Source organism: Phyllobates terribilis, unplaced genomic scaffold (genome assembly GCF_046119375.1).
Source record: "Phyllobates terribilis strain yellow unplaced genomic scaffold, ASM4611937v1 Scaffold_5__5_contigs__length_657084704, whole genome shotgun sequence".
NCBI classification, from domain to species: domain Eukaryota; kingdom Metazoa; phylum Chordata; class Amphibia; order Anura; family Dendrobatidae; genus Phyllobates; species Phyllobates terribilis.
Genome location: NW_027362765.1, coordinates 66,027,681 through 66,053,745, shown reverse-complemented (window position 1 = coordinate 66,053,745; position 26,065 = coordinate 66,027,681). Strand labels below are relative to the sequence as shown.

Sequence of the window (26,065 nt, the reverse complement as noted above, 5' to 3'; positions counted from 1 at the left end):
CGCTCCTTCACTGTATTTTTTGCTGGCTCCTTTTCCTCCCCTTTTCCCCCTACTGTCGGGGTTCCTCAAGGATCGTTCCTAGGCCCACTTCTCTTCTCCTTATACACCACTCCTATAGGACAAACAATCAGTAGATTTTGTTTTCAGTACCATCTCTATGCTGATGACACCCAATTATACACATCGTCTCCTAACCTCACCCCTGAATTATTACAAAACACCAGTGATTGTCTTTCCGCCGTCTCTAACATTATGTCCTCCCTCTATCTGAACCTGAACATGTCAAAAACTGAACTTGTGTTTCCTCCCTCCACTAACCTACCTGTGCCCAATATTGCCATCTCCGTGTGTGGCTCCCCTATTACTCCACAGCAACAAGCCCGCTGTCTTAGGGTCATACTTGATTCAGATCTTTCCTTCTCTCCCCAGATCCAATCACTCGCCTGCTTATGTCATCTACACCTCAAAAGCATTTCTAGAATTTGACCTTTTCTTACCTTTGACTCTTGAAAAACTCTTACTGTCGCTTCTCACGTGCTGCGCCAATTCTTTGTAATGCACTACCCAGGACTCTCTGATTAATCCCCAATACCCACAGTTTTAAGTGTGCCCTAAAAACCCATTTCTTTAGATTGGCCTATCACCGCACCTCACTTATCTAACTATCCTTTTTTTTAACTTCCCCCTGCAAAACTTCCTTAAAAATCAGGTCCCTCGTATCATCTGTTCACACACCCCCATCTACTTAACAAGCTTTTGTGTCTCTACTTGTTCACATACTGGTTGGTGACTGGTTCATTTAGCATTATGTGATTACTAGTGTTGAGCGAGTATGTTCTATTAACCCTTTAGCCGAGTATGCTCGGGCCGAGCTCCGAGTAGTTACAGCTGCTCGGTGATGAGGTTAAATCGCTCCCGTGTGTATGATTTGCAACTGTTTGACTGCTTTATTACATGTGAGGAATGTCTATTTCTTACACATTCCTCACATGTAATAAAGCTGTCAAACAGTTGCAAATCATGCACACGGGAGTGATTTAACCTTATTACCGAGCAGCTGTAACTACTCGGAGCTCGGCCCGAGCATACTCGGACAGAACATACTCGCTCAACACTAGTGATTACCCTATTTATTACATTGATGGTTGACCGTACAATACAAGCAATTGTTACCATCCACCATTCCCCTGTTTCCTCATAGATTGTAAGCTTGTGGGCAGGTCCCTCTCTCCTCCTGATATCTGTCTATTTACGTGATTATTGTTATTCTGTAATGTCTTATTGTATGTACAAGTCCCCTCTAAAATGTAAAGTGCTGTGGAATATGTTGGCGATATAGAAATAAAAAAATATTATTACAGTGATGCAATGTGCATCACTAACATGTTTTTTTTCATTAAAAACTGCAGTCTAATCTTGTGCAAAAAGCACTTCATATAGTTATATTGTACCTGCTCATTTAGTCAAAGGGGTGTGCTTCATTTCATTCAGTCACAGTTGTTGCTACTCACCAATTTGAATGATATTCCCGGGTCTGTCACTCAAATTTGCTCTGAAAAATCCCGCTCTTGCGCAGTGTCGATCGTGGAGTCGAAAATGCGCCGTGACAAGCGGCTCCCTGCGTGTGCGCATTGAAGCTGTGTGTAGTACCCAGCTTCACTGAAAGTGTGCGTCCAGAACCGCTCATCATCAAGCGCTGGGAGTCTCTCGTCTGCAAATACAATTAAAAATCTATTAAGCATATGTATGAGTGCCAAGTTTCTATATTATATATACAGTGCTGGCCAAAAGTATTAGCACCCCTGCAATTCTGTCAGATAATACTCAGTTTCTTCCTGAAAATGATTGCAATCACAAATTCTTTGGTATTATTATCTTCATTTAATTTGCTTGCAAGGAAAAAACACAAAAGAGAATGAAGCAAAAATCAAATCATTGATCATTTCACACAAAACTCCAAAAAAGGGCCGGACAAAAGTATTGGCACCCTCAGCCTAATACTTGGTTGCACAACCTTTAGCCAAAATAACTGCGAACAACCGCTTCCGGTAACCATCAATGAGTTTCTTACAATGCTCTGCTGGAATTGTAGACCATTCTTCTTTGGCAAACTGCTCCAGGTCCCTGATATCTGAAGAGTGCCTTCTCCAAACTGCCATTTTGAGATCTCTCCACAGGTGTTCTATGGGATTCAGGTCTGCACTCATTGCTGGCCACCTTAGAAGTCTCCAGTGCTTTCTCTCAAACCATTTTATAGTGCTTTTGGAAGTGTGTTTTGGGTCATTGTCCTGCTGGAAGACCCATGACCTCTGAGGGAGACCCAGCTTTCTCACACTGGGCCCTACATTATGCTGCAAAATTTGTTGGTAGTCTTCAGACTTCATAATGCCATGCACACGGTCAAGCAGTCCAGTGCCAGAGGCAGCAAAGCAACCCCAAAACATCAGGGAACCTCTGCCATGCTTGACTGTAGGGACCGTGTTCTTTTCTTTGAATGCCTCTTTTTTTTTTCCTGTACACTCTATGTTGATGCTTTTTCCCAAAAAGCTCTACTTTTGTCTCATCTGACCAGAGAACATTCTTCCAAAACGTTTTGGGCTTTCTCAGGTAAGTTTTGGCAAACTCCAGCCTGGCTTTTTTATGTCTTGGGGTGAGAAGTGGGGTCTTCCTGGGTATCCTACCATACAGTCCCTTTTCATTCAGACGTCGATGGATAGTACGGGTTGACACTGTTGTACCCTCGGACTGCAGGGCAGCTTGAACTTGTTTGGATGTTAGTCGAGGTTCTTTATCCACCATCCGCACAATCTTGCGTTGAAATCTCTCGTCAGTTTTTCTTCTCCGTCCACATCTAGGGAGGTTAGCCACAGTGCCATGGGCTTTAAACTTCTTGATGACACTGCGCACGGAAGACTTAGGAACATTCAGGTCTTTGGAGATGGACTTGTAGCCTTGAGATTGCTCATGCTTCCTCACAATTTGGGTTCTCAAGTCCTCAGACAGTTCTTTGGTCTTCTTTCTTTTCTCCATGCTCAATGTGGTACACATAAGGACACAGGACAGAGGTTGAGTCAACTTTAATCCATGTTAACTGGCTGCAAGTGTGATTTAGTTGTTGCCAACACCTGTTAGGTGCCACAGGTAAGTTACAGGTGCTGTTAATTACACGAATTAGAGAAGCATCACATGATTTTTCAAAGGGTGCCAATACTTTTGTCCACCCCCTTTTTTAGGTTTGGTGTGGAATTATATCCAATTTGGCTTTAGGACAATTCTTTTTGTGTTTTTTTTTATTGAAGACAAATTTAATGAAGATAATAAGACCAAAGAATTTTTGATTGCAATCATTTTCAGGAAGAAACTGAGTATTATCTGACAGAATTGCAGGGGTGCCAATACTTTTGGCCAGCACTGTAATTGGTTTTGGACTATACTTGTGCATCTAGTCCAGGAGTACCGTGATCCATATTTACTTTGTCTATTCCTGTCCACGAGCACCCTGTATTGTAATGCATCTCATGTCTTCTACTATAATGCAGAGGAAACTTGGCTGCAAATACAATTAAAAATCTATAAACCACTTCGCACCAGAGCCTGTTTTTGCCTTCGTAACCAGACCAATTTTTTCAATTCTGACCACTGTCACTTTATGAGGTAATTACTCTGGAACGCTTCAACGGATCCCCTTGATTCTGAGACTGTTTTTTCGTGACATATTGTACTTCATGATAGTGGTAAAATTTCTTTGATATCACTTGCGTTTATTTGTGAAAAAATCGGAAATTTAGCGAAAATTTTGAAAATTTTGCAATTTTTAAACTTTGAATTTTCATGCCCTTAAATCAGACAGATATGTCACACAAAATAGTTAAAAAAATAATATTTCCCACATGTCTACTTTACATCAGCACAATTTTGGAACCAACATTTTTTTTTGTTAGAAAGTTCTAAGGGTTAAAAGTTGACCAGCGATTTCTCATTTTTCCAACAAAATTTACAAAAAGATTTTTTTAGGGATCACATCTTATTTGAAGTGACTTTGAGGGGCCTTTATGACAGAAAATACCCAAAAGTGACAACATTCTAAAAACTGCACCCCTCAAGGTGCTCAAAACCACATTCAAGAAGTTTATTAACCCTTCAGGTGCGTCACGGGAATTTTTGGAATGTGGAAGAAAATGAACATTTAACTTTTTTTCCACAAAAATGTTACTTTAGACCCAATTTTTTTATTTTCACAAGGGTAAACAATAAAAAATGGGCTATACAATTTGTAGTGCAACTCCTCCTGAGCACGCTGATACCCCATATGTGAGGGAAAACCACTGTTTGGGCACACTGCAGAGTTCGGAAGGGAAGGAGAGCCATTAGACTTTTTGTGTGTAAAATTTGTTTGAATAACTAGCGGACGCAATGTTGCGTTTGGAGAGCTCCTGATGTGCCTAAACAGTGGAAACCTCCCACAAGTGACACCATTTTGGAAACTAGACCGCTTAGGGAACTTATCTAGATGTGTGGTGAGCACCTTGCACCCCCAAGTGCTTCACAGAAGTTTGTAATATTGAGGCGTAAAAATAACATTTTCACATTTTTCCAACAAAAATGTTTTTTATCCCCTAATTTTGCATTATCATAATGGTAACAGGAGAAATTGCACCTTGAAATTTGCTGTGCAATTTCTCTTGAGTATGCTGATACCCCATATGTGGGGGAAAACCACTGTTTGGGCGTACTGCAGGGTTCGGAAGAGAAGGAGCGCCATTTGACTTTTTGAATGTAAAATTTGTTTGAATAATTAGCAGATGCCATGTCGCATTTGGGGAGCCCCTGATGTGCCTAAACAGTGGAAACCCCCCACAAGTGACACCATTTTGGAAACTAGACCCCTTAGGGAACTTATCTAGATGTGTGGTGAGCACCTTGCACCCCCAGGTGCTTCACAGAAGTTAATAATATTGAGCCGTAAAAATAAAATTTTCACATTTTTCCCACAAAAAATGTTTTTCATCCCCTAATTTTGCATTATCATAAGGGTAACAGGAGAAATTGCACCATGAAATTTGTTGTGCAATTTCTCCCGAGTACGCTGATACCCCATATGTGGGGCAAAACCACTGCTTTGGTGTACGGCAGGGTTCGGAAGAGAAAGGAGCGCTATGTTGGCTGGGATAGGTTGCAGACACCATGTCACATTTGAAGAGTCGCTGACATGGCGAAACAGCAGAAACCCCCACAAGTGACCCCATTTTGTAAACTACACCTCTCAAGGAATTCATCTAGGGAAGCAGTGAGTATTTTTTAATTTTTAAATTTATACCATTGGGCATTGAAGAAAACATAATTATATTTTTACCACAAAAAAATGTTTTACCCTCAGATTTTACATTTTCACACAGGGCAATTGGTAAAAATGGTGCCAAAATGTGTCACACAATTTCTTCTAATCGTGGCAATACCCCATATGTGGCTGTACCGTACCTCTTAGCCATACGGCGAGATCTGGGAGGGGCGGAGAGTTATTTGACAACTGGAGAACAAATTATTGTAGAATAGTTTGTGGACTCCATATACACAGCCCCTAAGTGTTAGAAGAGCAAAATCCCCCTCAAGTGACCCCATTTTTGAAATTATACCCCATTGGGAATTTACCTACAGGTGTAGTGACGATTTTGACTCCATGGGTCTTTTCCAGAAACAAGCAGCAGTGGATCTTGCTGAGTGAAAATTTCAAACTGCCATTGAAGTGACCAGTACGCTGTAGTGACCAGTACGTTGTGCCCAGCTTGTGCTTCTGGAGACATGCACCTGTAAATTAGGCAAGCTCTCATCGCTACAGGAATGCCAAACATGTGGACCCTAAATGTAGTTTAGGCACATTGTGGGGCTCAGAAGGGAGGGAGGCATTTGGATTTGGGAGCACAACATTTTCTGAATTTCTTTTGGGGGGCAAGGGCCATTTCTCTTTTCCAGAGCCTTTCTGCTACCAGTAACTTGGAAGTCCCTTATATTTTTAACAGATAACGGACCTAAGTGGGGACTAGCTTTTTTTGAGGACTGAGTTGAAGCTTTTATTGGGAACATTTTACATAACATTTATCCGGCGCTCTAGGCTGAGCACTTACGTCGGGGTTTCCATCTAAATTTCCAAGTGATGTAATTCAGATGAAACCCCTGCGGGATCCATTCACTATAATAAGGCAGCAGAGTTACTCTGGACTCCGTCTGGCCTCTGTTTAGCGGTGTCCTTTTTTTCAGAAGTGCACAAAATTGTGGCCAACCGCACTTTTATGCACGCCTAAAAAAACTGACACCGTGGGATCACAGGCCAGACGGCATCCACAGTGGCCTATATCTGCCTCATTACAGGGAATCTTCCGTCATGGGTTCTGTCTGAATCACGTATTTCAGAGATTTACACAGAAACTCTGGTGTAAGTGCTCAGCGCAGAGCACAGGATAAATGTGAGCAGAGCCTTACTGGGATCTTTCACACATATATAGAGAAATTGAAGGAAATGACATCATACACAGTTTACAAAAAATGTAACAAAAAATATTGTAAAATTACAGAAATTATATATATTATACAAAACTACAATGAAGCATTACACAAAATACAACATCAAATATCAGATAATAATAGAAAACATTATGAAAAAAAAAACAAAATTCCAATCATAAATTATTATAACAATATCTCCATACCAATACAAAAACAAAAACCTAAATGTTCTCATATATAAGGATTTATTAATTCACCCAGCTAGAATATATGAAAAAATCATCTGCAGTTATTACCATTCATGTGGTTTCATAGACTGTTATCATAGAATGTTTTTTTTTTTTAAAGTGCTTTTTATATATATAAAAAAAAATTATATATAAAGATTTTTTAATTTTTATAATTTTTTATATTTTTTATTATTTTTATTCATTTTATAATGCTCACTCAACATAATTAATAACTCCAATACATTGACACTAATCTTAAAAATAGTGCCAATAATCAATTCATTCTATATGGGCTCATAACACAATTATAGCATCGCTAACCATGACCATTACATAAAGGATTTTTTACAAACATCTATTTATAACTTTAATACTTTTATAATGCTCTCTGAGTTAACTAGAATATATGAATGGACCATCGGTGATTATTACAATAAATATGATACCATAGAATATTTTTCTGAAAACTACTTTTTGAAATTTCTGTATATATAAAAAGATTTTTATAATTGTTATTATTTTTAGAAATTTTTAAATGCTCACTCAACATAATTAATAACTCCAATATGTTAGCGCTAATCAAATCATTCTATACAGGGTCATGTCGCAATTGTGAATCGCGAATCATGACTATTTCATAAAGAGCTTTTTACAAACATCTATATAAAGTTTTAGAATTTTTATTAATTTTATGATGCTCTCTGGATTCAATATATATAAGGACTAATCTTTAAAATGGTATCAATAATTAATTCATTCCATGCAGGGTCGTCTCACAATTGTAGCGTCACCATCCATGATGTTATTACTAAATCATATCTATCGACATTCCTGCAACTGATCCTATTATAAATTGATTCAAGATATTAGAAGATGAAAGAAGTCTCAAGAACATATAATTTTATACCCCAAATGATGTATTACACTACTGCAAAATATGGCCATATCCGAAGATCGCCTTCTCATTGACCTCATCCAATACTGTAATGTCCCGAAAAAATAATATTCATTGATTCTGAATAGTCTGAAAAAAGGAAAGAAAAGAAAAAGGTAAAAATTTAGAACATTTGGCTCACACTATAATCCATATTCAAACCATTGGGAGACAAACTATTAAGTGTAAAAATCCAAAATGGCTCTCTCTTCAAAAGAAGCTTTTTGAGGCTTCCCCCTCTTCTCGGTACATTAACTTCCTCAATTACTTGGTATTTTAATTGTGCCACAGAGTGTTTTTTTTTCTTTAAAATGCAGTGGTAATGGAAGTGTGACATCGCAGCATCTAATAGTAGATTTATACTTATTTATGCGTACACCAACTGCCTGTGTAGTCTCACCTATATGCACAGAACCACAGGGGCACTTAATTAGATAAACCTCATTGACAGATTTACAGGTGAAAAATACTTTGATATTAAATCTCTTCCCAGTGAGGGGGTGACAGAAATATTCTCCTCTGATAACATTATTACATTGCGCACATCCCAAACAGGGATATGTTCCTTTATTTCTTGTACTAAGGAATGTCTGTCTGGGGATCAACAAATCACTGCCTACATCAGCACGCACTAATTTATCCCTGATGTTAGAAAAATATTTAGATTTGAGGGTCCTCAGTGGTTGATACCTTTTAATGGCTAACTGAAAAGATGGTAACAAATTGCAAGCTTTCGAGACTACTCAGGTCTCTTCATCAGGCTAGTATAACACAAAATCTGAAGAGTCACATATTTACACACAATAAGACACACAATAAAAAAAAAATGCAATAGGTAAGACAGGTGATGAAAAGCAGAGTTATTATGGAAGAGATAAACAGTTCTGGCTATAGATATTTTAGCAGTTAATAGATAAGGAGTGTGAAGGTTTTATTGTCCTGTGTCCAGTGTTGTGATGACCTCACAGGTCTGAGGAACACATTCCTTAGTTGATGTAGAATGACATAATCCATGCGACACATTCATTCCTGCTCTGAAAGTGTTAAAGGTCATCATCAGTTTATATTCTGAGATTCTCCTTTCTCTCTGAGATTTGAAGTTACCTTTTAATACTAGTAATTTCATATCTTTTATGCTGTGATCAGGGGAACAAAAATGCTTGGCTACAGGTAGATCTATTCTGTTTTCTTTTATTGTGTGGCGATGATGATTCATCCTTGTTCTAAGTTTTTGCCCTGTCTCCCCTACATAAAGACCCCCAGCTGGACATTTGGTACATATAATTAAGTACACTACATTAGATGTGATACAGCTGAACGTACCTGGGATCTTATAGTCCTGATGTGAATTGGGAATCTTTATCTTGTCTGTGGTCATTATAAACGGACAGGTTTTGCATTTTTTCTGGTTGCAAGGAAAGGTACCGGTAGCTGGAGGAGATGACAGGGAACTTCTGACAATGATGCTTCTTAGATTTGGGGGCTGCCTGAAACACAGAAGTGGGGGGTCTGGAAATATGGATTGTAATCGGGCATCTTTTTGTAGTAAGGGTTGTAGTTTCCGTGCAGCTCTTCTTAGCACCTCCAGATTTGGATTGTAGGTGACTACTAGAGGCACCCGGTTGTTTTCTTGTTTGGTTTTGTAATGTAGGAGATGATTCCTTGATATTCTGGTGGCTCTTGTAATCTGGTTCTCAATTGTTCTTGGATGGTAGCCCTGTTTCAAAAAGGTCTTTCTGAGGCCATCAAGGTGTTTGTCTCTATCCATCTGGTTGGAACATATCCGATTGTATCTGATGGCTTGGCTGTAAACAATAGAGTTTTTTATGTGTTTTGGATGGAAACTGTCCCATTTAAGGTATGTAGGACGGTAGATTGGTTTCCGGTACAAGGATGTCTCTATTTCATAGTTCTGTAGCTTGATGATGGTGTCCAAAAAGTTAATTTCAGTACAGGAGTAGTTGAGTGTTAGGTTGATGATGGGATGAAATCGATTAACGTGTTCATGGAACGTCTTCAGCTGTTGCTCAGACCCCGTCCAGATGATTAAAATATCGTCAATGAAACGATAGTAGGCCAGAGGCCTGATGGGACATGAGGACAGAAAGTCACTTTCAAGCTTGGCCATGAAAAGATTTGCGTACTGTGGAGCCATTTTACTTCCCATCGCTGTACCAGTTTCCTGTAGATATATGTTGTTATTAAATTCAAAGTAATTGTGGGTGAGGATGAATTCTGTAAGTTTGACCACAGAATCAGCAACAATTCCTGTATTTTCTATGAAGATTTTGCAGGCATTTAATCCATCATTGTGTGGGATATTAGAATACAAAGATTCCACATCCATGGTGGCCAGGATGGCTCCTTCTGGTAGAGGACCTACGTACTGCTGATAGTTTATTCAGTAGGTCTGTCGTGTCCTGAATGTAGCTGGGTGTACTCTTTACCAGGGGTTTAAGAACACGCTCTACCCATCCAGAAACTTGCTCAGTAAGGGTGCCCACACATGAAATAATTGGTCTTCCTGGATTTCCAGATTTGTGGATTTTGGGGAGCATATAGAATGTCCCTATGCTTGGACTCTCTGGTATCAGGCAATCGGCTCTTATGGATTAATCAGGCAGACACGATACCAACTTGTTTAGTTCCTTGTAATAGTCCTGTGTAGGGTCAGACTCCAGTTTTTTTGTAGTAGCGGGTGTCCACCAGTTGTCTGTTTGCTTCCTTCATGTAGTCTGATGTGTTCATCATGACTATTGCACCACCCTTGTCAGCAGGTTTAATGATGATTTCTTTGTTGGTTTTCAAAAGATTGTATGGCCTTTCTCTCCTGGGCACTGATGTTGGATGCTTGTCTCCTGTTTGTGTCTAAGATGGTGGATTTTATCACATGTCTGAAGGAGTCTATATATGTATCCAAATGAGGGTTTCGTCCAGTTGGAGGTGTCCAATCTGACCTCTTCTTGGTTGTCAAGATCCCTTTTCCTTCAGTTGGGGTGGGTTCTGGATCTTCTGTAGCATTGAAGTATTCCCTCAGGCGCAGTCTCCTGAAATAATTTTCCATATCACTACAGAGTTCAGTTTTATCCAGGGCCTTAGTAGGACAAAATGAGAGTCCTCTAGAATGCACTGTCAGCTCCGCTTTGTTAGGTGTATAATCTGAGAGATTGATGACGACACAGTTAGATGCTTCTGTGTCTGGAATGGAGTGGTTATCCAAATTGTCAGGTTTTGGCTTTTTTTTAACTGTTTGTATAGCGTCCTGAGTTTAGGCGCAATCTGTGCAGCTTCTTTTCCTTATTATGAATCAGAAGGGTCCGTAGTTTGTTATAGTATAGTATAGTAGTAGATGTTCACCCTTTTCCAATTGTGATGGTGTGGTTTTCGTGGCTGGGAGACCACCAGGAACCCGGGAAATAGGTTCTGAGCTTCTGAGCGTCATAGAGATATCATATTTGATATCCATCTTCATGAATAGTGGTGACGGCAAACATGATGTATCCATCTTGGATGTGGGACCCCCCCATACCAAGATATGAAATCTGAAGGATTTTTATGTCTTAGGCAGCTGGGTGGGTTCACAAAACCGATCTCCCATGTGAGGTAAACAACATGGGCATCTCCTAGGTTTTTGGCCCCTTACTAAAAACCAGAATGGCCATTTTACTTCATTCTTACCCAGGGACGTCAGACGCATGCACTACTCGCTGCGTGGAGGAATCACACCTAATTTCCATGGAGCCGTCCCCCCCACAGAATCTGAGACCATCACCTTGTGGCGCAGGTTTTGCTATCACTTATCCCTTTTATTTTAATAACTGTTTTATGCATATATGTAAATTGTCTCCTTTATAATATCTTGTATATCTTTTGTAAACACTGCCCACTTTCGGGAGTAAATCATTATTATTTACCAGCTTCGTTCTTCTTGTCCTATGTCGAGCAAACACGTTCCTCACCCGCTAATTCACGTTACCTAACGGGTACCCGATCCACCTGTTAAGCGATCGGTGGTGGCAGTATACCAGTATTTATGTGATATTGTGGTTTGAGGGTGGCTGGACGGAGGTATATATACGTTCCTGGAATGAACTGGTGGTATATATACGTCCTGTCACATCACGTGCCACAATAGTCGACATAAATTAGAGCAGCTGTGCCCTGCTGCTTATCCTCGGTCAATACCGTGTTTGACCAGCAGGATAAGGGGGCGCCACAGGGCTGCAAGGTCTGACCAAGTCATCCAAAACACATAAAAAACTCTATTGTTTACAGCCAAGCCATCAGATACAATTGGATATGTTCCAACCAGATGGATAGAGACAAACACCTTGATGGCCTCAGAAAGACCTTTTAGAAACAGGGCTACCATCCAAGAACAATTGAGAACCAGATTACAAGAGCCACCAGAATATCAAGGAATCATCTCCTACATTACAAAACCAAACAAGAAAACAACCGGGTGCCTCTAGTAGTCACCTACAATCCAAATCTGGAGGCGCTAAGAAGAGCTGCACGGAAACTACAACCCTTACTACAAAAAGATGCCCGATTACAATCCACATTTCCAGACCCCCCACTTCTGTGTTTCAGGCAGCCCCCAAATCTAAGAAGCATCATTGTCAGAAGTTCCCTGTCATCTCCTCCAACTACAGGTACCTTTCCTTGCAACCAGAAAAAATGCAAAACCTGTCCGTTTATAATGACCACAGACAAGATAAAGATTCCCAATTCACATCAGGACTATAAGATCCCAGGTACGTTCAGCTGTATCACATCTAACGTAGCGTACTTAATTATATGTACCAAATGTCCAGCTGGGGGTCTTTATGTAGGGGAGACAGGGCAAAAACTTAGAACAAGGATGAATCATCATCGCCACACAATAAAAGAAAAAAGAATAGATCTGCCTGTAGCGAAGCATTTTTGTTCCCCTGATCACAGCATAAAATATATGAAATTACTAGTATTAAAAGGTAACTTCAAATCTCAAAGAGAAAGAAGAATCTCAGAATATAAACTGATGATGATATTTAACACTTTCAGAGCAGGAATGAATATGTCGCATGGATTTATGTCATTCTACATCAACTAAGGAATGTGTTCCTCAGACTCTCAGACCTGTGAGGTCATCACAACACTGGACACAGGACAATAAAACCTTCACACTCCTTATCTATTAACTGCTAAAATATTTATAGCCATAACTGTTTATCTCTTCCATAATAACTCTGCTTTTCATCACCTGTCTTACCTATTGCATTTTTTTTTCTTGTGTGTCTTATTGTGTATAAATATGTGACTCTTCAGATTTTGTGTTATACTATGCCTGATGAAGAGACCTGAGTAGTCTCGAAAGCTTGCAATTTGTTACCATCTTTTCAGTTAGCCATTAAAAGGTATCAACCACTGAGGACTCTCAAATCTAAATATTTTTCTATCTACTGGCTAACACGGTACAAGAATATATATTTTCCCTGATGTTAGGAACCTTTTTATTACAAATTTGTGGAGGTATTTGAAATTCATTAACATTTGGGAAAGCGTCTCTCAAAATATGCCAATGTTTATTAATTAGTTTATCAACCTTAACATTGATCGGATGATACTGTCTTACAAAAGGTATCCGTGGCACATTACTGTCTCTTTTAACCCTATCAAGTCCCATATCTCTCTCTGCCTGATCTAAAACATGTTTGGGATAACCACGATGTTGGAAGTTATTCCTCATTTCCATTATATGTTGTTCACAGATTACAGGATCTGTGACAATCCTTTTTACCCTCAAAAACTGTGATTTAGGAATCGCCTGTTTCATAGAGTATGGGTGGACACTTTCAAAATGTAAAAAACTGTTTCTATCTGTAGTCTTTTTATATAAATCGACATCGACACGTCCAGTGCCAGTTTTAATAATCATTGTATCTAAAAAGTTCATGCGTTCACCATCACACAGTAAGGTAAATTTTAATTCCAGCCATATACTATTTAAATAGCTTTGAAACTCCATGAGTGTTTCATTTGGCCCATCCCATATGCAAAAAATATCATCTATAAATCTTAGCCAAATTTTCAAAAAAACATTCTATGATAACAGTCTATGAAACCACATTAATGGTAATATCTGCAGATGATTTTTTCATATATTCTAGCTGGGTGAATTAATAAATCCTTATATATGAGAACGTTTAGGTTTTTGGTTTTGTATTGGTATGGAGATATTGTTATAATAATTTATGATTGGAATTTTGTTTCTTTTCATAATGTTTTCTATTATTATCTGATATTTGATGTTGTATTTTGTGTAATGCTTCATTGTAGTTTTGTATAATATATAATTTCTGTAATTTTACAATATTTTTTGCTATAATTTTTGTAAACTGTGTATGATGTCATTTCCTTAAATTTCTCTATATATGTGTGGAAGTTGTTTTGTTATCCACAATTGAAAAAAGCCTGCAAGGGGCTGAAACGTCTTGTAGTTTTCCTACATGTGGAATAAATGAGTTGATCGAATACACGTGAGTGCCGGGATTTCTTTACTTTGTCTGCATTTTCTCCATGTGCACCACCACTACTAACGAGGACTACGGAGTGCCGACTGTTTCTTTGTATTCACTGCGATCTTTGTGAGACATAATAAACAAATCAGTAGCAGGTGAAGAATTGGTTTCATTTATTTTTTACGCCGTTCCTCGTGTGGTATAACTGATCAGATTATTTTATTCTTCAGGTCGGTGCGATTACAGAGATACCAGATTTATATCGGGTTTTTATGACTGACAGCTGTCACACACTAAGAGATGCTTTTTTTTGCAAAATCTAGTTTTTGCATCGCCATATTTTGAGAGCTATAATTTTTACATATTTCGGCCGACAGAGTCATGTGATGGCTTGTTTTTGGTGGGACGAGTTGACATTTTTATAGGTACCATTTTTGGGTACGTGACATTTTTTGATCACTTTCTATTCAGTTTTTTGGGAGGTCAAATGAACAAAAACCAACAATTCAGGAATTGTTTCTTGAGTTTTTTTTTTTATGCCGTTCTGCATGTGGTAAAAGTGATAAGGCAGCATTATTCTTCGGGTCAGTACGTTTACAGCGATACTACACTTACCGTATATATTTTTTTTTATGCCTTGGCGCTTTTACACAATAAAACAATTTTATAGAAAAAATAGTTTTTTTACATTGCTTTATTCTGAGAGCTATAACTTTTTTATTTTTCGGCTGAGGGAGCTGTATGGCGGCTTTTTTTTTGTGGAACAAGATGACGTTTTCAGCGGTACCATTTTTATTTACATTTTGCTTTTTGATCGCATTTTATTCCACTTTTTGTTTGGCGATGTGATGAAAGAGCATAGTTTTTTGCTCCGTTTTTGTTTGTTCTTTATGGTGTGCACAGAAGGAGTTAATTAGTGTAACAATTTTATAGATCGGGTTGTTTCAGACGCGGCGATACCAAATATGTGTACTTTTTTTGTTTTTGCATAAATATACGGATTTATTGGTTTAATATTTTATTTATTTATTTTTATTTATTTTGTGATTTTTTTTTTAACAGTTTGAAAACATTTTTTAACATTTTTACTTAGTCCCTGTATGGGACATTAATTTTTATTTTTCTAATCACTGTTCTCATGCAATGCAATAGACATGTATTGCATTGCATAAGAGCTCTGCTGACAGTTTTATACGGTCAGTGTCTCCTGCTAGACTTCAGCTGCAGGCTGAGTCTAGCAGGACACCGTACATGGCAGACCCGGAGGCGGGATGTGACCTCCGGCTGACATAACAACGGCAGGTCCTCTCAGACATCAGGGGGCCTTTGGAGAGTTAAGTGGACAACCCCCTCTCCTCTCACTATCTTCTAAATGCCGCGATCGCTATAGATCGTGGCATCTAGAAGATAGCAAAGGGTTAACATCATTGGGACCTGATCCAATCAGGTCCCGATGATGTCCCCTGTCAGAGCTGTCGCTCTGCACCACACCCGCAGCGCTTGCAGGACCCTGGGGGTCCTGAACGCTGCGGGACCACCGACCGTTTATAAACATCGATGCTGCACAGAGCCCAGCAAGCGCCGACGTTTATATACAGTGGGCAGTCGGGAAGCAGTTAAGCATATTTATGAAGCTGAATTAGAAGGCCAGAAGGTACGCTGTCTAGTTGAAACAAGGTCAGAATGCACCATTATGTCCCTGGAGTTCTTCGAAAGGCATTTTGGACACATGATGGAGCCGGAAGATGGAAGCGTCATCAGGCTGACGGCTGCAATAACCGTGAGATAGACGTACAAGGAATAGTCTGGATGCGAGTCCAATTGTTCTAGCAGGACATTGGCAAGAAGGGGATCATGCTCGTAGACCATCCATCCCGGAGAGGATTGGATGTGACGCTGGATATGAACATGCTGAGGGATATAGACCACCATATCTATTCCAGAGAAGGGCCTAAATATTGGCAATTGGCCACCACACACCGGCCGACTCAGAAGGCTCTGCAGCAGATGGTGAGCAGCTGTAGCCTGCAAAAGACCACCATGGGCGTCCAGCCCGTCGGACGAGTGACAGTGCCGCTGAAGACTCCGGTGAAGATCCCGCCATGGCAAGTACAGATATTGATGCTGCCAGTGGGAGCTGGGCACCGACTAAGTGGGCTGGAGGTCCTGATCGAGCCTGCTACTCAGGAAGAGACGTCGAACAGACCACTGGTAGCTAGGTCCTTCGCCTCTGTGAAGGAGCGAGTGTGTGTCCATATGTTGTATTAGTTTTCTAGGCAGCGAGTTAACCATCTCTGGAGGTACCCAGCTGGTCAAAGTCCGTGTCTTATTGGAAAGTCTTGCCTAGGAGAGACTTCACTTTACAGACAGATAGGAGGTCGACCTGAACCTATGCCATAGATGTCCAAAAAAGGCGGGCTCAACAGTGGAGTGGAATGGCCGGGCGATCATGGATCTTATGGAGGTGGACCGCCGGACTCTGACTTCAGGACTACAAAAGCTTCTCAAAGAAAATCTGTGGGAATTTCTGGCAACGTTCTAAAGACATGATGAAGACTTCGGGTGTGCTACTGCTATTGAACATGAAATCTCTACCAGCGATGCTACACCAATCCGAGAAAGGTACCCGCAAATATCACCGAAGATGTGCCAGAAGGTGAAAGATATGGTGGCCAGCATGTTGGAAAATCAGGTGATCCAGGAGAGCCAAAGTCCTTGGGCTGTTCCAGTGGTCTTGATGTGGAAGAAGGACAGGTCCCTCTGGTACTGTGTGGCCTACCGGAAATTGAATACCCAGACCTTCTGGGATGCCTATCCTCTTCCGCGGATCAAAGAGTCGTCATCCACCCTGAGTCATGCAAAATTCTTCTCAACTCTTGACATGGCCATCAGATACAGGCAGGTACTGGTGGCCGAGAAAGACAAGGTGAAAATGGCCTTCATCTTACCCATGGGACTCTGAGTTCAACACGATGCCGTTCGGCCGGTCCAATGCCTCAGGGACATTCCAACGGTTGATGGAGCATTGTTTGGGTGACTTCAACTTTGAGTCGGTATTGATATACTTGGACGATGTGGTAGTGTTCGGGGCCTCCTTCGAGGATCACTTGCAGAAGTTGCAACAAGTCCTGGGGAAGTTGTGAGACCACAACCTTAAGATCAAACCCCGTAAGTGCCAACTGTTTCAACGCTGGATAGAGTACTTGGGCAAGATTGACGACGTCCAAAAATGGCCTCGGACGGATACCCTCCGGGAAGTGCAAGCTTTTTTAGGTCTGGCTGGGTACTATAGAAAGTTTATACCCAAGTTCGCTCATTTGGCTGGCCCACTAAACAAGCTACTGAGGGGCACGACAGGGGGGCCCAAGACTCGACCCGTCAAGTGGTGACCACGACAGCTAGAAGCCTTTGAAGCATTGAAGAAGGCCCTGACCAGTGCTCCAGTCCTGGCATATGCGCGGTTCGATGCCCCATTCTTGTTGTACACTGATGGGAGCCTACATGGACTGAGGGCTGTGCTCTCTCAAGTTCAAGACGGACGTGAGAGGGTGATTGCTTATGGCAGTCGGTCTCTGAGAGAGTCAGAGCGCAACCATGATAACTAAAGCTCCTTTAAGTGACTCGCCCCTGGGCCGTGGGGTACCCGGAGCCAGGCAACAGGAAGACGATGGGGGCAGTGGTGGCGACCCGGTTCCGTGGCTCGGGGTGGTCAGACCAATGGTAGTCTGCTATGTGCTGTTCATGCTGTCCGACTACGCCACCCGTGGATTGCGGTTATTATGAACCGCTGCTGCAAGGTAATCCCCTGAGGCTGATGGTGTATGCAGCTGAGGTTGTTTAACTCCCCACGGGAAGAGTGTAGCCCCAGGGTTGTGCAATGGGTGATGGGGGTGATGGTGCAGGGAGTCCCAGTACCGGTAGTGCTGGAGAAGTGAGAAAGTACACAGACAACGTACTGCAATCCAATGTCTTTTACTCACAGTTCATGTGCTCCGGGTCACTTCTGTACAGGTAGTGACCGCCCGAGCCGTGCTGCGTCCACCAGGTGTGGGGCTCGGTCAACTCCCAGGCAGTTCAGAAGTCTGGCTCAGGACCCCCTTTTGTCCTTTCTCCAGCCTGCCTCACCAGTGACCCACTTTTGTCCAGCTGCCGCAGATCTGCGCGGGTAAACGTGGGCCCCGTTCCCCGCTGTCCTATATGGTGCCTTCCTAGCAGGTTTGATGAGGTGTCGCACCAATAAATGATCACGACCTCCGGTCTTTGGCTGAGGGTAGTTTCTCCTCCACCAACTTGGGATCCGGTACCCTTAATCTGCCTGACCCTTCACCCGGTACTCTCATGGGTTCTTAGGGTCCCTTCCTCCTTCTTGTTCCTGAGCCCTTCTGTTTCTCTATCTCTCCTCCTCCTTTTCTGTTCCTTCTTCTCCTGTTCCTTCTTCTCCTGTTCCTTCTTCTCCTGTTCCTTTCTCGGCCTTTTCTCTAGGCCCACTCCTGAGCAGAGCTCCTACAGAGCCTCTGCTCCCTGTCTTCTCCTCTGACTGAACAGACTCTGCTCTCACTCTCCCTCCTGCATCTAAGATGGTGCCCACCTTTTATACTTCCCTCTAAAACATGAGCCCAGGTGACCAGCAACCAATGAGCTCCTATCTACGCTCAGGAACCATCCCCTTCTGCTCCTACATCACTGGGTTTTCCTCCCCCCTCCCCACTCCAGCCAGGGACATGGTCTGTCGTGCCTGCATTACTGTCTAATGGGAGCACCGTTGAACTGTCCCTCGGAAATGGGGTGTGTGTGCTGTATGCAGCTACCTGAGCCCTGGTCCATACCCCATCCTTACCCGGGAGTGGAATATCACACCTCTGGCAGAGGTGCAATACCCCTATAGCGGCCGAACCCTCGGGGCGCTACATAAGTTGGAACTTTTTGCACAAGTATGGGCCATGACCGAAAAGTTTGCAGAGTACCTGACAGATGTCAAAGTGACCATAATGATGGACAATAATCCATTAGCGCACCTGGAGAACGCCAAACTAGGGGTTCTTGAACAGAAGTGGATGGCTCAACTTTCCAAGTACCAATATCACATCGGGTTCCGATCGGAAAAAGAGAATGGCAATGCTGATACACTCTCCCGAGTTCCGGAAGGATCGCCAATTCAGGATGTTGATAAGAAGCTGGAGGACACTGAATTTCAGCCGATTACCTGCATTGCGAAACTTGGCACATTCAAGTGGGGTGGCTTCCGGGATGCCGTTGGTGTTAGGGAAGACCTTGGCTGATTGGGGACAAGTTCAGGATGACTATCCGGATCTATGGAGATTGAAAGAGTGAGTCCGGATCAATGTCTGGCAACAGGCGGAAGAGCAGGCTTGTCTGACCCCAGAGGGCCAGAAGATGCTGAGGCAGTGGGATAACTTGAGTGTTACCCAGGTGCTGTTGTGTCAAGCTGTTTACTTACAATCAGAGTTGCAATACCGACAGCAGATAGTCATTCCCATGTCATTGGGGCCTACGGCCGTCCAGGAGGCCCAAGAGAGGGGTGCCCATTTTGGAAGCGATAAGACGTACAGGTGGCTCCAGCGCCTGGTATATTGCCCTGACTTGAATGACATGGTAACTGAGGCATGTTTCAGGTGTCGGCCTTGTGAACTGAGCAACTGAGCAAGAGCCCCGAACAGCGGGCCCCTGTCCAGACCACTCGAATGTCTGCATCCCCAGAGATCCTGTAGCATTGATGCAGTTGAGGATGGACTATTCCTCTTAGTTCAGTGAAGACACAACGAGACAGGAGAGGGATATTTGATTGGGGAAATAGAAGTAAATGTTTGTAAGATTGTAAGCTTCTGTGCTGTACCGCAGGCTAGGCCTTATGTTACGCTTATACAATTGACTCCGTTCCCAGGGTGTAAACTGGTAATAGGCAGCTGGTTTAGACAGGCACGCCAGTAGGTAAATTTATAGAGAAAATAGTAGGTACAGATTGTTTGGGTGCCAGGCTGTATAGCACAAAGGTTTCAGCCGTCTGGCTAAATGTCTGTATAATGTTTTAAATGTTTTCTATTGACTGGTTAAACTACTCACATAAATAAGTAAAAATAGTTACGGCAGTGAACTGCGTAAGAGTTGGTTTTCTCGGTCGTGACTCCGTTGTGTCCTGAAGAACACTTCTCAGTACTCGACTTACAAGTCTGCAGAGCTGTTCACACATTTTATTCCATCGGCGTGAGAGGGTTGCTGCAAAGATTCACAGACTCAAGAGGAGGAAAGCATTTGCACTGATGCCCCAAATCTTTTTCAGTTGGATTCGGGGCCGGACGAAGTAGGGTCCGAGCAGAATCCAGACCCTCATCACCAGACGTTAACCCCCGGGCGTGGAGGTGATTCTGATGAGACTCAGATACATGAGACACACACGGACTGTACTGTGCTGTCAGGGCAGGAAGAGAAGGAGAGTGACTCTCAGGGTGAGGAGTGGGAGAACAGAGAGGATGACAATGAGGTTGTAGATCCCACTTGGTGTGAACCCAGAGGCATGCAGCTCACTAGCTCAGCAGAGGAGGTGGAGGAGGAGGAAGGCGAAGAGGTTATGTTGCGGCTTCCGTCACAGACACGGAGTCTGGCCAGCAGCGGTTGCGAGTCTGCAGTTCGCAGGGGCGCCAAAGGTTGCCTAGCCTGGGCCTTCTTTGAGACCCAAAGGATGACCCAACTCACGTTATATGTCAACTTTGTAAAAAAAAAGAAAACAACTCATTACAGGCAAAAATTCCAGTAATTTGATTACTACATGCATGAACTGGCACATGCGCGATCAACATCCGTTAGTCTGGGAATCTCATTGTGCAAAAATGTGGCCTAGCGGGCCTCAACAACCATCAAACGCATCTGCTGCTTATTCCTCCTCCATTACTGTGGCAAGTTTTCTCACACAGGTCTCTGGTCACAGAAGCTCCACTTGTTTACCCGCTACAGTCGGGGTGAGTGAGAGCCCGTCAGCTGTTATGGAAGTGGACATGCCTGTTGTTTTTGACCGATCTCAGACACCGAGCACACCACATCTTTCTCAATCCACCACAACATCTCCGACTGCACCTCACTCACAGCCCAGCAATTTGTCGTGTTCACCCTACTCCACCCTTTCTCAACACAGCAGTCAGCCCTCGGTTCTTCAGTTGTGGTCACGTAAAAGATTGTTTCCTCCTACACATGCCAAAGCTAAAAGCTACTTTCCATACTCTTCAATGAGGGGAACTGCGTGAAAATGGAGATCTCAATTGCTCATGCGCTGCCTTTGGCAGCCATTTTCCCAGAGTCCACCGCATTTAAAAGTATGGAAAGTGCGGGGCTCCGAGCTTTCACAAAATGTCGGCGGAGCCCCCGCACCGCCGAGCACCGCATCCTACCAGCCTGGGGCCCGCAGCATCTCCTGCCTCCACCAGATTCCTGCAGCAGCGACCCTGCTACCTGAGACCCGGCTCCACCGCCGCCCCCCCAGGTAAACTATGGTAAAAGCGGATTGTAAAATGCACCAACATTTTTTAAGTTGGAAGCTGACATCTTGTGAGGATAATTACTCCATAGTGGAGAAGAAATGTTTGGCCATCAAGTGGGAGTTAGACACCCTAAGATACTACCTCTTAGGCAGGAAGTTCAGGCTAGTGTCAGACCACGCCCCAGTAAGGTGGGTGAGGGAGAAGAAGGGGAACAATGCCCAAGTGACCAGGTGGTTCCTAGCTCTTCAGGATTTTAGCTTCCATGTAGAGCATAGTCCCGGGAAACTGCATGGCAATGCTGATGCACTGTCGAGGGTCCACTGCTTGATAGCAGAAGGTGCCAAGCCCCCCGGCTTTAGGCAGAGGGGGGGTATGTAAGATGGTCGCCGGACACGTCCTTGAGGGGAGATATGTATCATCGAGGTTGGTAGCTTCGGTGATGTAAACCCGGGAAAGCATGCTGCGGCATGTATAGTGCTGAGAGGGTTAATAGGGTGTATCAGGGCCGGTTTTCGAGCAGTCATAAGAGATGGGTGGGAATGGCTGCTCACATATCCCCATCCCGGGGGCGTAATTTGATAAATATAATGGGACCTCTGCAGGACCCGCTCTTGTGTTTTCTCTACTCCCAGATGCCCACGCAAGACATGAAGAGAATGAGCCAGATCTAATACCCTACGCCTATAGGGACCCGGCACCAATAACTGCTCTATCACTTCCCCTCTTGGTTTAGTGACCCAATAAAGCAGCTCGTCATTTATGGTGAAATATTGAAACCTGGTGTCAACCTCCGGCTCTTGAACAACCCCATTTATTACTGATACATTATCACATGTATTGTTCAGTGTAACATCCTGCATTTGGGCAGTACCAAAATTTCCCCCAGACACCCCAAATCGGCCTCTGGGGTCACCGTCTCGTCCTCGTCACCAGCAAGGACACACAGGGGGAACTCATCTGCCTCTGACTTCAATGGTGATGCATCATGGTGTAACCGGCTCCTGTTTGAGACCTGTTTGGTACCCCCGCTTTCCTCCACAAGTTCCAGAACAGGCTAAAGTCCCACCCTATTATTACAGGGTGGAACATTTTTTTCCTATTTACCTCCCCAAAATTTGGAGTGCGTCTTATAAACCGATGTGCTTTATAATCTGCAAAATAAGGTAATTCAGATTGTTCAATCTCCCCATTCTGAAAACTGATGACTCTGATTTGTGCTGTACTCTGCGGTTATGTCTCTAATAAGATTCAGGTAGGAGTGTGAAAGTGTCTCTAGTAAATTGGCCATTCCGTGTATAATATTGGTGGATAAAACAAGACTGAACACAAGACCTTCATAGCCTTCTACACATCATACGGGAGATCTCATGACACCTTCTCTCCATCTACCTGATGATCCTGAGGAACATTGGGATCTTCTTTTTTACAGTCATGTGGAAGAAGAGGACAGGGACATCTCTCTGGTGTTGTCCTCTAAGGCTGAGTTCACACGATGCGTTTTTCATGCGTTTCCGCGGCGTTTTTGCAGTTGCGTAAACGCCGCGGAAATGCATGAAAAACGCATGGTAGAAGGGCAGCAATGTTCCCCAATTGAAATCCGCATGTGCTGTGCCCATGATGCGGATTTTTCCGCAGTGCAAACGCTGCGCTCAAAAATCTGCAGCATGTCAATTAATTTTGCGGAAACGCTGCTTTTTTGGCGCCATTGACTTGCATTAGACCGCATGGAATCCGCATCACTGTATATGTTGATGCGCTTTTCATGCGGTCTAATGTGCGGATGGTACCCGGGTGTGGATGAGAGGACTCTCATCCAGACCCAGGTACCATTAAAAAAAAAAGAATAAAATAAAAAATATATATATTCTCACCTTCTGACGGCCCGCGCAGCGCTCCTGCTTGGTTCCCCGCACTTCGCGGTTGAATGAAGAAGGACCTTCGCTGACGTCAGAGTCATGTGACGGGTCACGTGACGCTGACGTCGGCAGGTCCTTCAGTCTTCACTGCCGGTAGCCGGGACCGAGCGAAGCAGGACACCTGGGGCCATCAGAGGGTAAAGTATATATTTATTTTTTATTTTTTGACACACACTATATAAATCCATGCCGGCTGCATGGATTTATATAGTGTGAAGTTGACAAGCACTTTCCAAGTGATGCTAAAATCGCTTGGGAAGCGCTTGTCAACCCGCATGCGGAAATGAAAGTGAAGAACGCTTCATTTCCGCATGTCCCTGGCAGGAAACCGCATGTACAATCCGCATGCGTTTTTTCCTGCCAGGGAGATGCAGAAATGCTCAGGAAAAAATCCTGAGCATTTCTGCATCGTGTGCACATACCCTTACTGGATAGAACTGGAGGAAACACATACAGGGACTGATTCATTCTTTACATACAGATAATTATAGGCCGTGTGTATTTAGTCCTGTCTATTACCTGGTGATGTGAGGGGCTGGGGAACCTCCATCATGACGTCCTTGTACAGATCTTTGTGTCCTTCTAAATACTCCCACTCCTCCATGGAGAAATAGACAGCGACATCCTGACACCTCATTAAAACCTGACACATACATACAATACAATCAGGGGCGTAATGATCGTGTCCACAGAGGTCTCGGACATGGCCGCGCTCGTGCGGATGAGGGGCTCGTCGACACCAGCACATATAGTGCTGCTCACCATTATTGGCACCTCTTCATTTTTTTATAGACTGTACAATATCTTTCAGAAATAAATGGAAATGTACCACAGTTATACCTTCAGGATTTTTTAATTAGTGGTCCAAAGTAATACAACAATAAAACATTGTTTTTCAACTGACATGTTTCAATTTCAAAGAAGAAACCGAATAAACAGCATGTGCAGCAATAAAGGCACCCCTAATTAATACTTGGCTGCACACCCTTTGGCATTGATGACAGCCTCCAAACGTTTCTTGTAGCCATCTATAAGCTTCTTGGACTTTTCAGCTGGAGTTTTCTCCCACTCTTCCTTTGCAGTTTGTTCAAGCTCTTGAATGTTTGCAGGGTTCTTTTTTCCCAATGGCAGATTTCAGCTCATCCCAAAGATTTTCAATGGGATCGAGGTCAGGACTCATTGTTGGCTATTTTAAATCAGTCCATTTTTTCTTTTTCAGCCATTGATGTGTACTTTTGGATGTGTGCTTTGGGTCATTGTCTTGCTGGAGGACCCATGATCTTTAACTCAAACCAAGTTTTCTTACACTGGGTAGGACATTAGGCTCTAAAATATCTTGATATTTCTCTGATTTCATGATTCTTGTGATACGGTCAAGGCCTCCAGTACCAGACGCAGCAAAGCAAACCCCACAGCATTATGGATCGTACACCATGCTTAACTTTTGACAAGGTGTTCTTTTCCTTATAAGCTTCATTGCGCCGTCTGTAAACAAACTGTTGCTTTGCATTGCCAAAAAGCTCTATTTTTTTTGTCATCTGTCCACAGAACATTTTCCCAGAAGGATTGTGGTTTGTCAAGGAACTCTTTGGCAAAGATCAGTCATTCCTTTTTATGTCTTTTCTTCAGCAATGGTTTCTTTCTTAGCCTTCGCCCATAAAGCTCTGCTTGGTTTAGTATGCGGCGTATGGTACTTGTTGAAACCATGACCCCAGACTGTAGCAGGTTGGATGTTTGACGTGGTGTTTTTTCCTCCATTCGCACCAATCTTCGAAGACATCTCGTCAATTTTCCTCTTTTCCCCACGTCCAGGGAGGTTCTTGACAATTCAATGCTTGGAAAACTTCTTAATAACATTACGCACTGTTGAATCTGGGATACTAAGGACTTTGGAGATGTCCTTATACCCTTTGTAGTTTTAGTTCTAGTCTTGTGTTTGCTAATAATAGCAGTTGTGATGTCCTCAGACAGCTTCTTTGTCTTCACCATTATGACAAAAGAACAGGGCCTACCATGTGGCTTTTTAAAACACTGAAGTCATCATTCATTGGCTAATTCATGTCACATGGGTACCGACAATTAATCACAGGAGAATCTCTTTTGTGATTTACCACAGGCGAATCAAAATGTGTTTCCATACTAAAATAATGTAAAGGGTGCCAATACCAGTGACACAGCAGCTTCAGGTTTTTCTATTTTTCCCTCCCATTGTTTTTGGTTTTAAATTATTGTTTCTCATTTGCTCTTTTGTATTTAACACGAGGGCTCTATACAAGAAAAATTTTCACTTGATTCATTTTTTCAGGAGATCTTCCACATTATGTACCTAAACTTCATGAGTGCCAATAACAATGAGCAGGACAGTACTTCAGCTGAATTTGCGTCTGAGGATGCACATTTAGCTGAAGTGTATTGCGGCTCAGAGACCCGCCGGGTCGGTCCCTCCAGTGCAATACACGTTGCCGGCCAAACAGAGGCCAAAGCTAACGTC

General features: G+C 42.8%; 1 protein-coding gene across 1 annotated transcript in view; it reads right to left on the bottom strand.

Moving 5' to 3' along the window:
* LOC141270719 (uncharacterized) overlaps window positions 1–24,180 on the bottom strand; it is a 477,393-nt gene extending 453,213 nt beyond the window's left edge. Inside the window, exon 1 of the mRNA XM_073680811.1 lies at window positions 24,094–24,180. Coding sequence (XP_073536912.1) covers window positions 24,094–24,178 — 85 coding nt within the window. The 5' untranslated portion in view covers window positions 24,179–24,180. The remainder of the gene's footprint in view (window positions 1–24,093) is intronic.
* Between the last annotated feature and the right edge of the window lie 1,885 nt (window positions 24,181–26,065).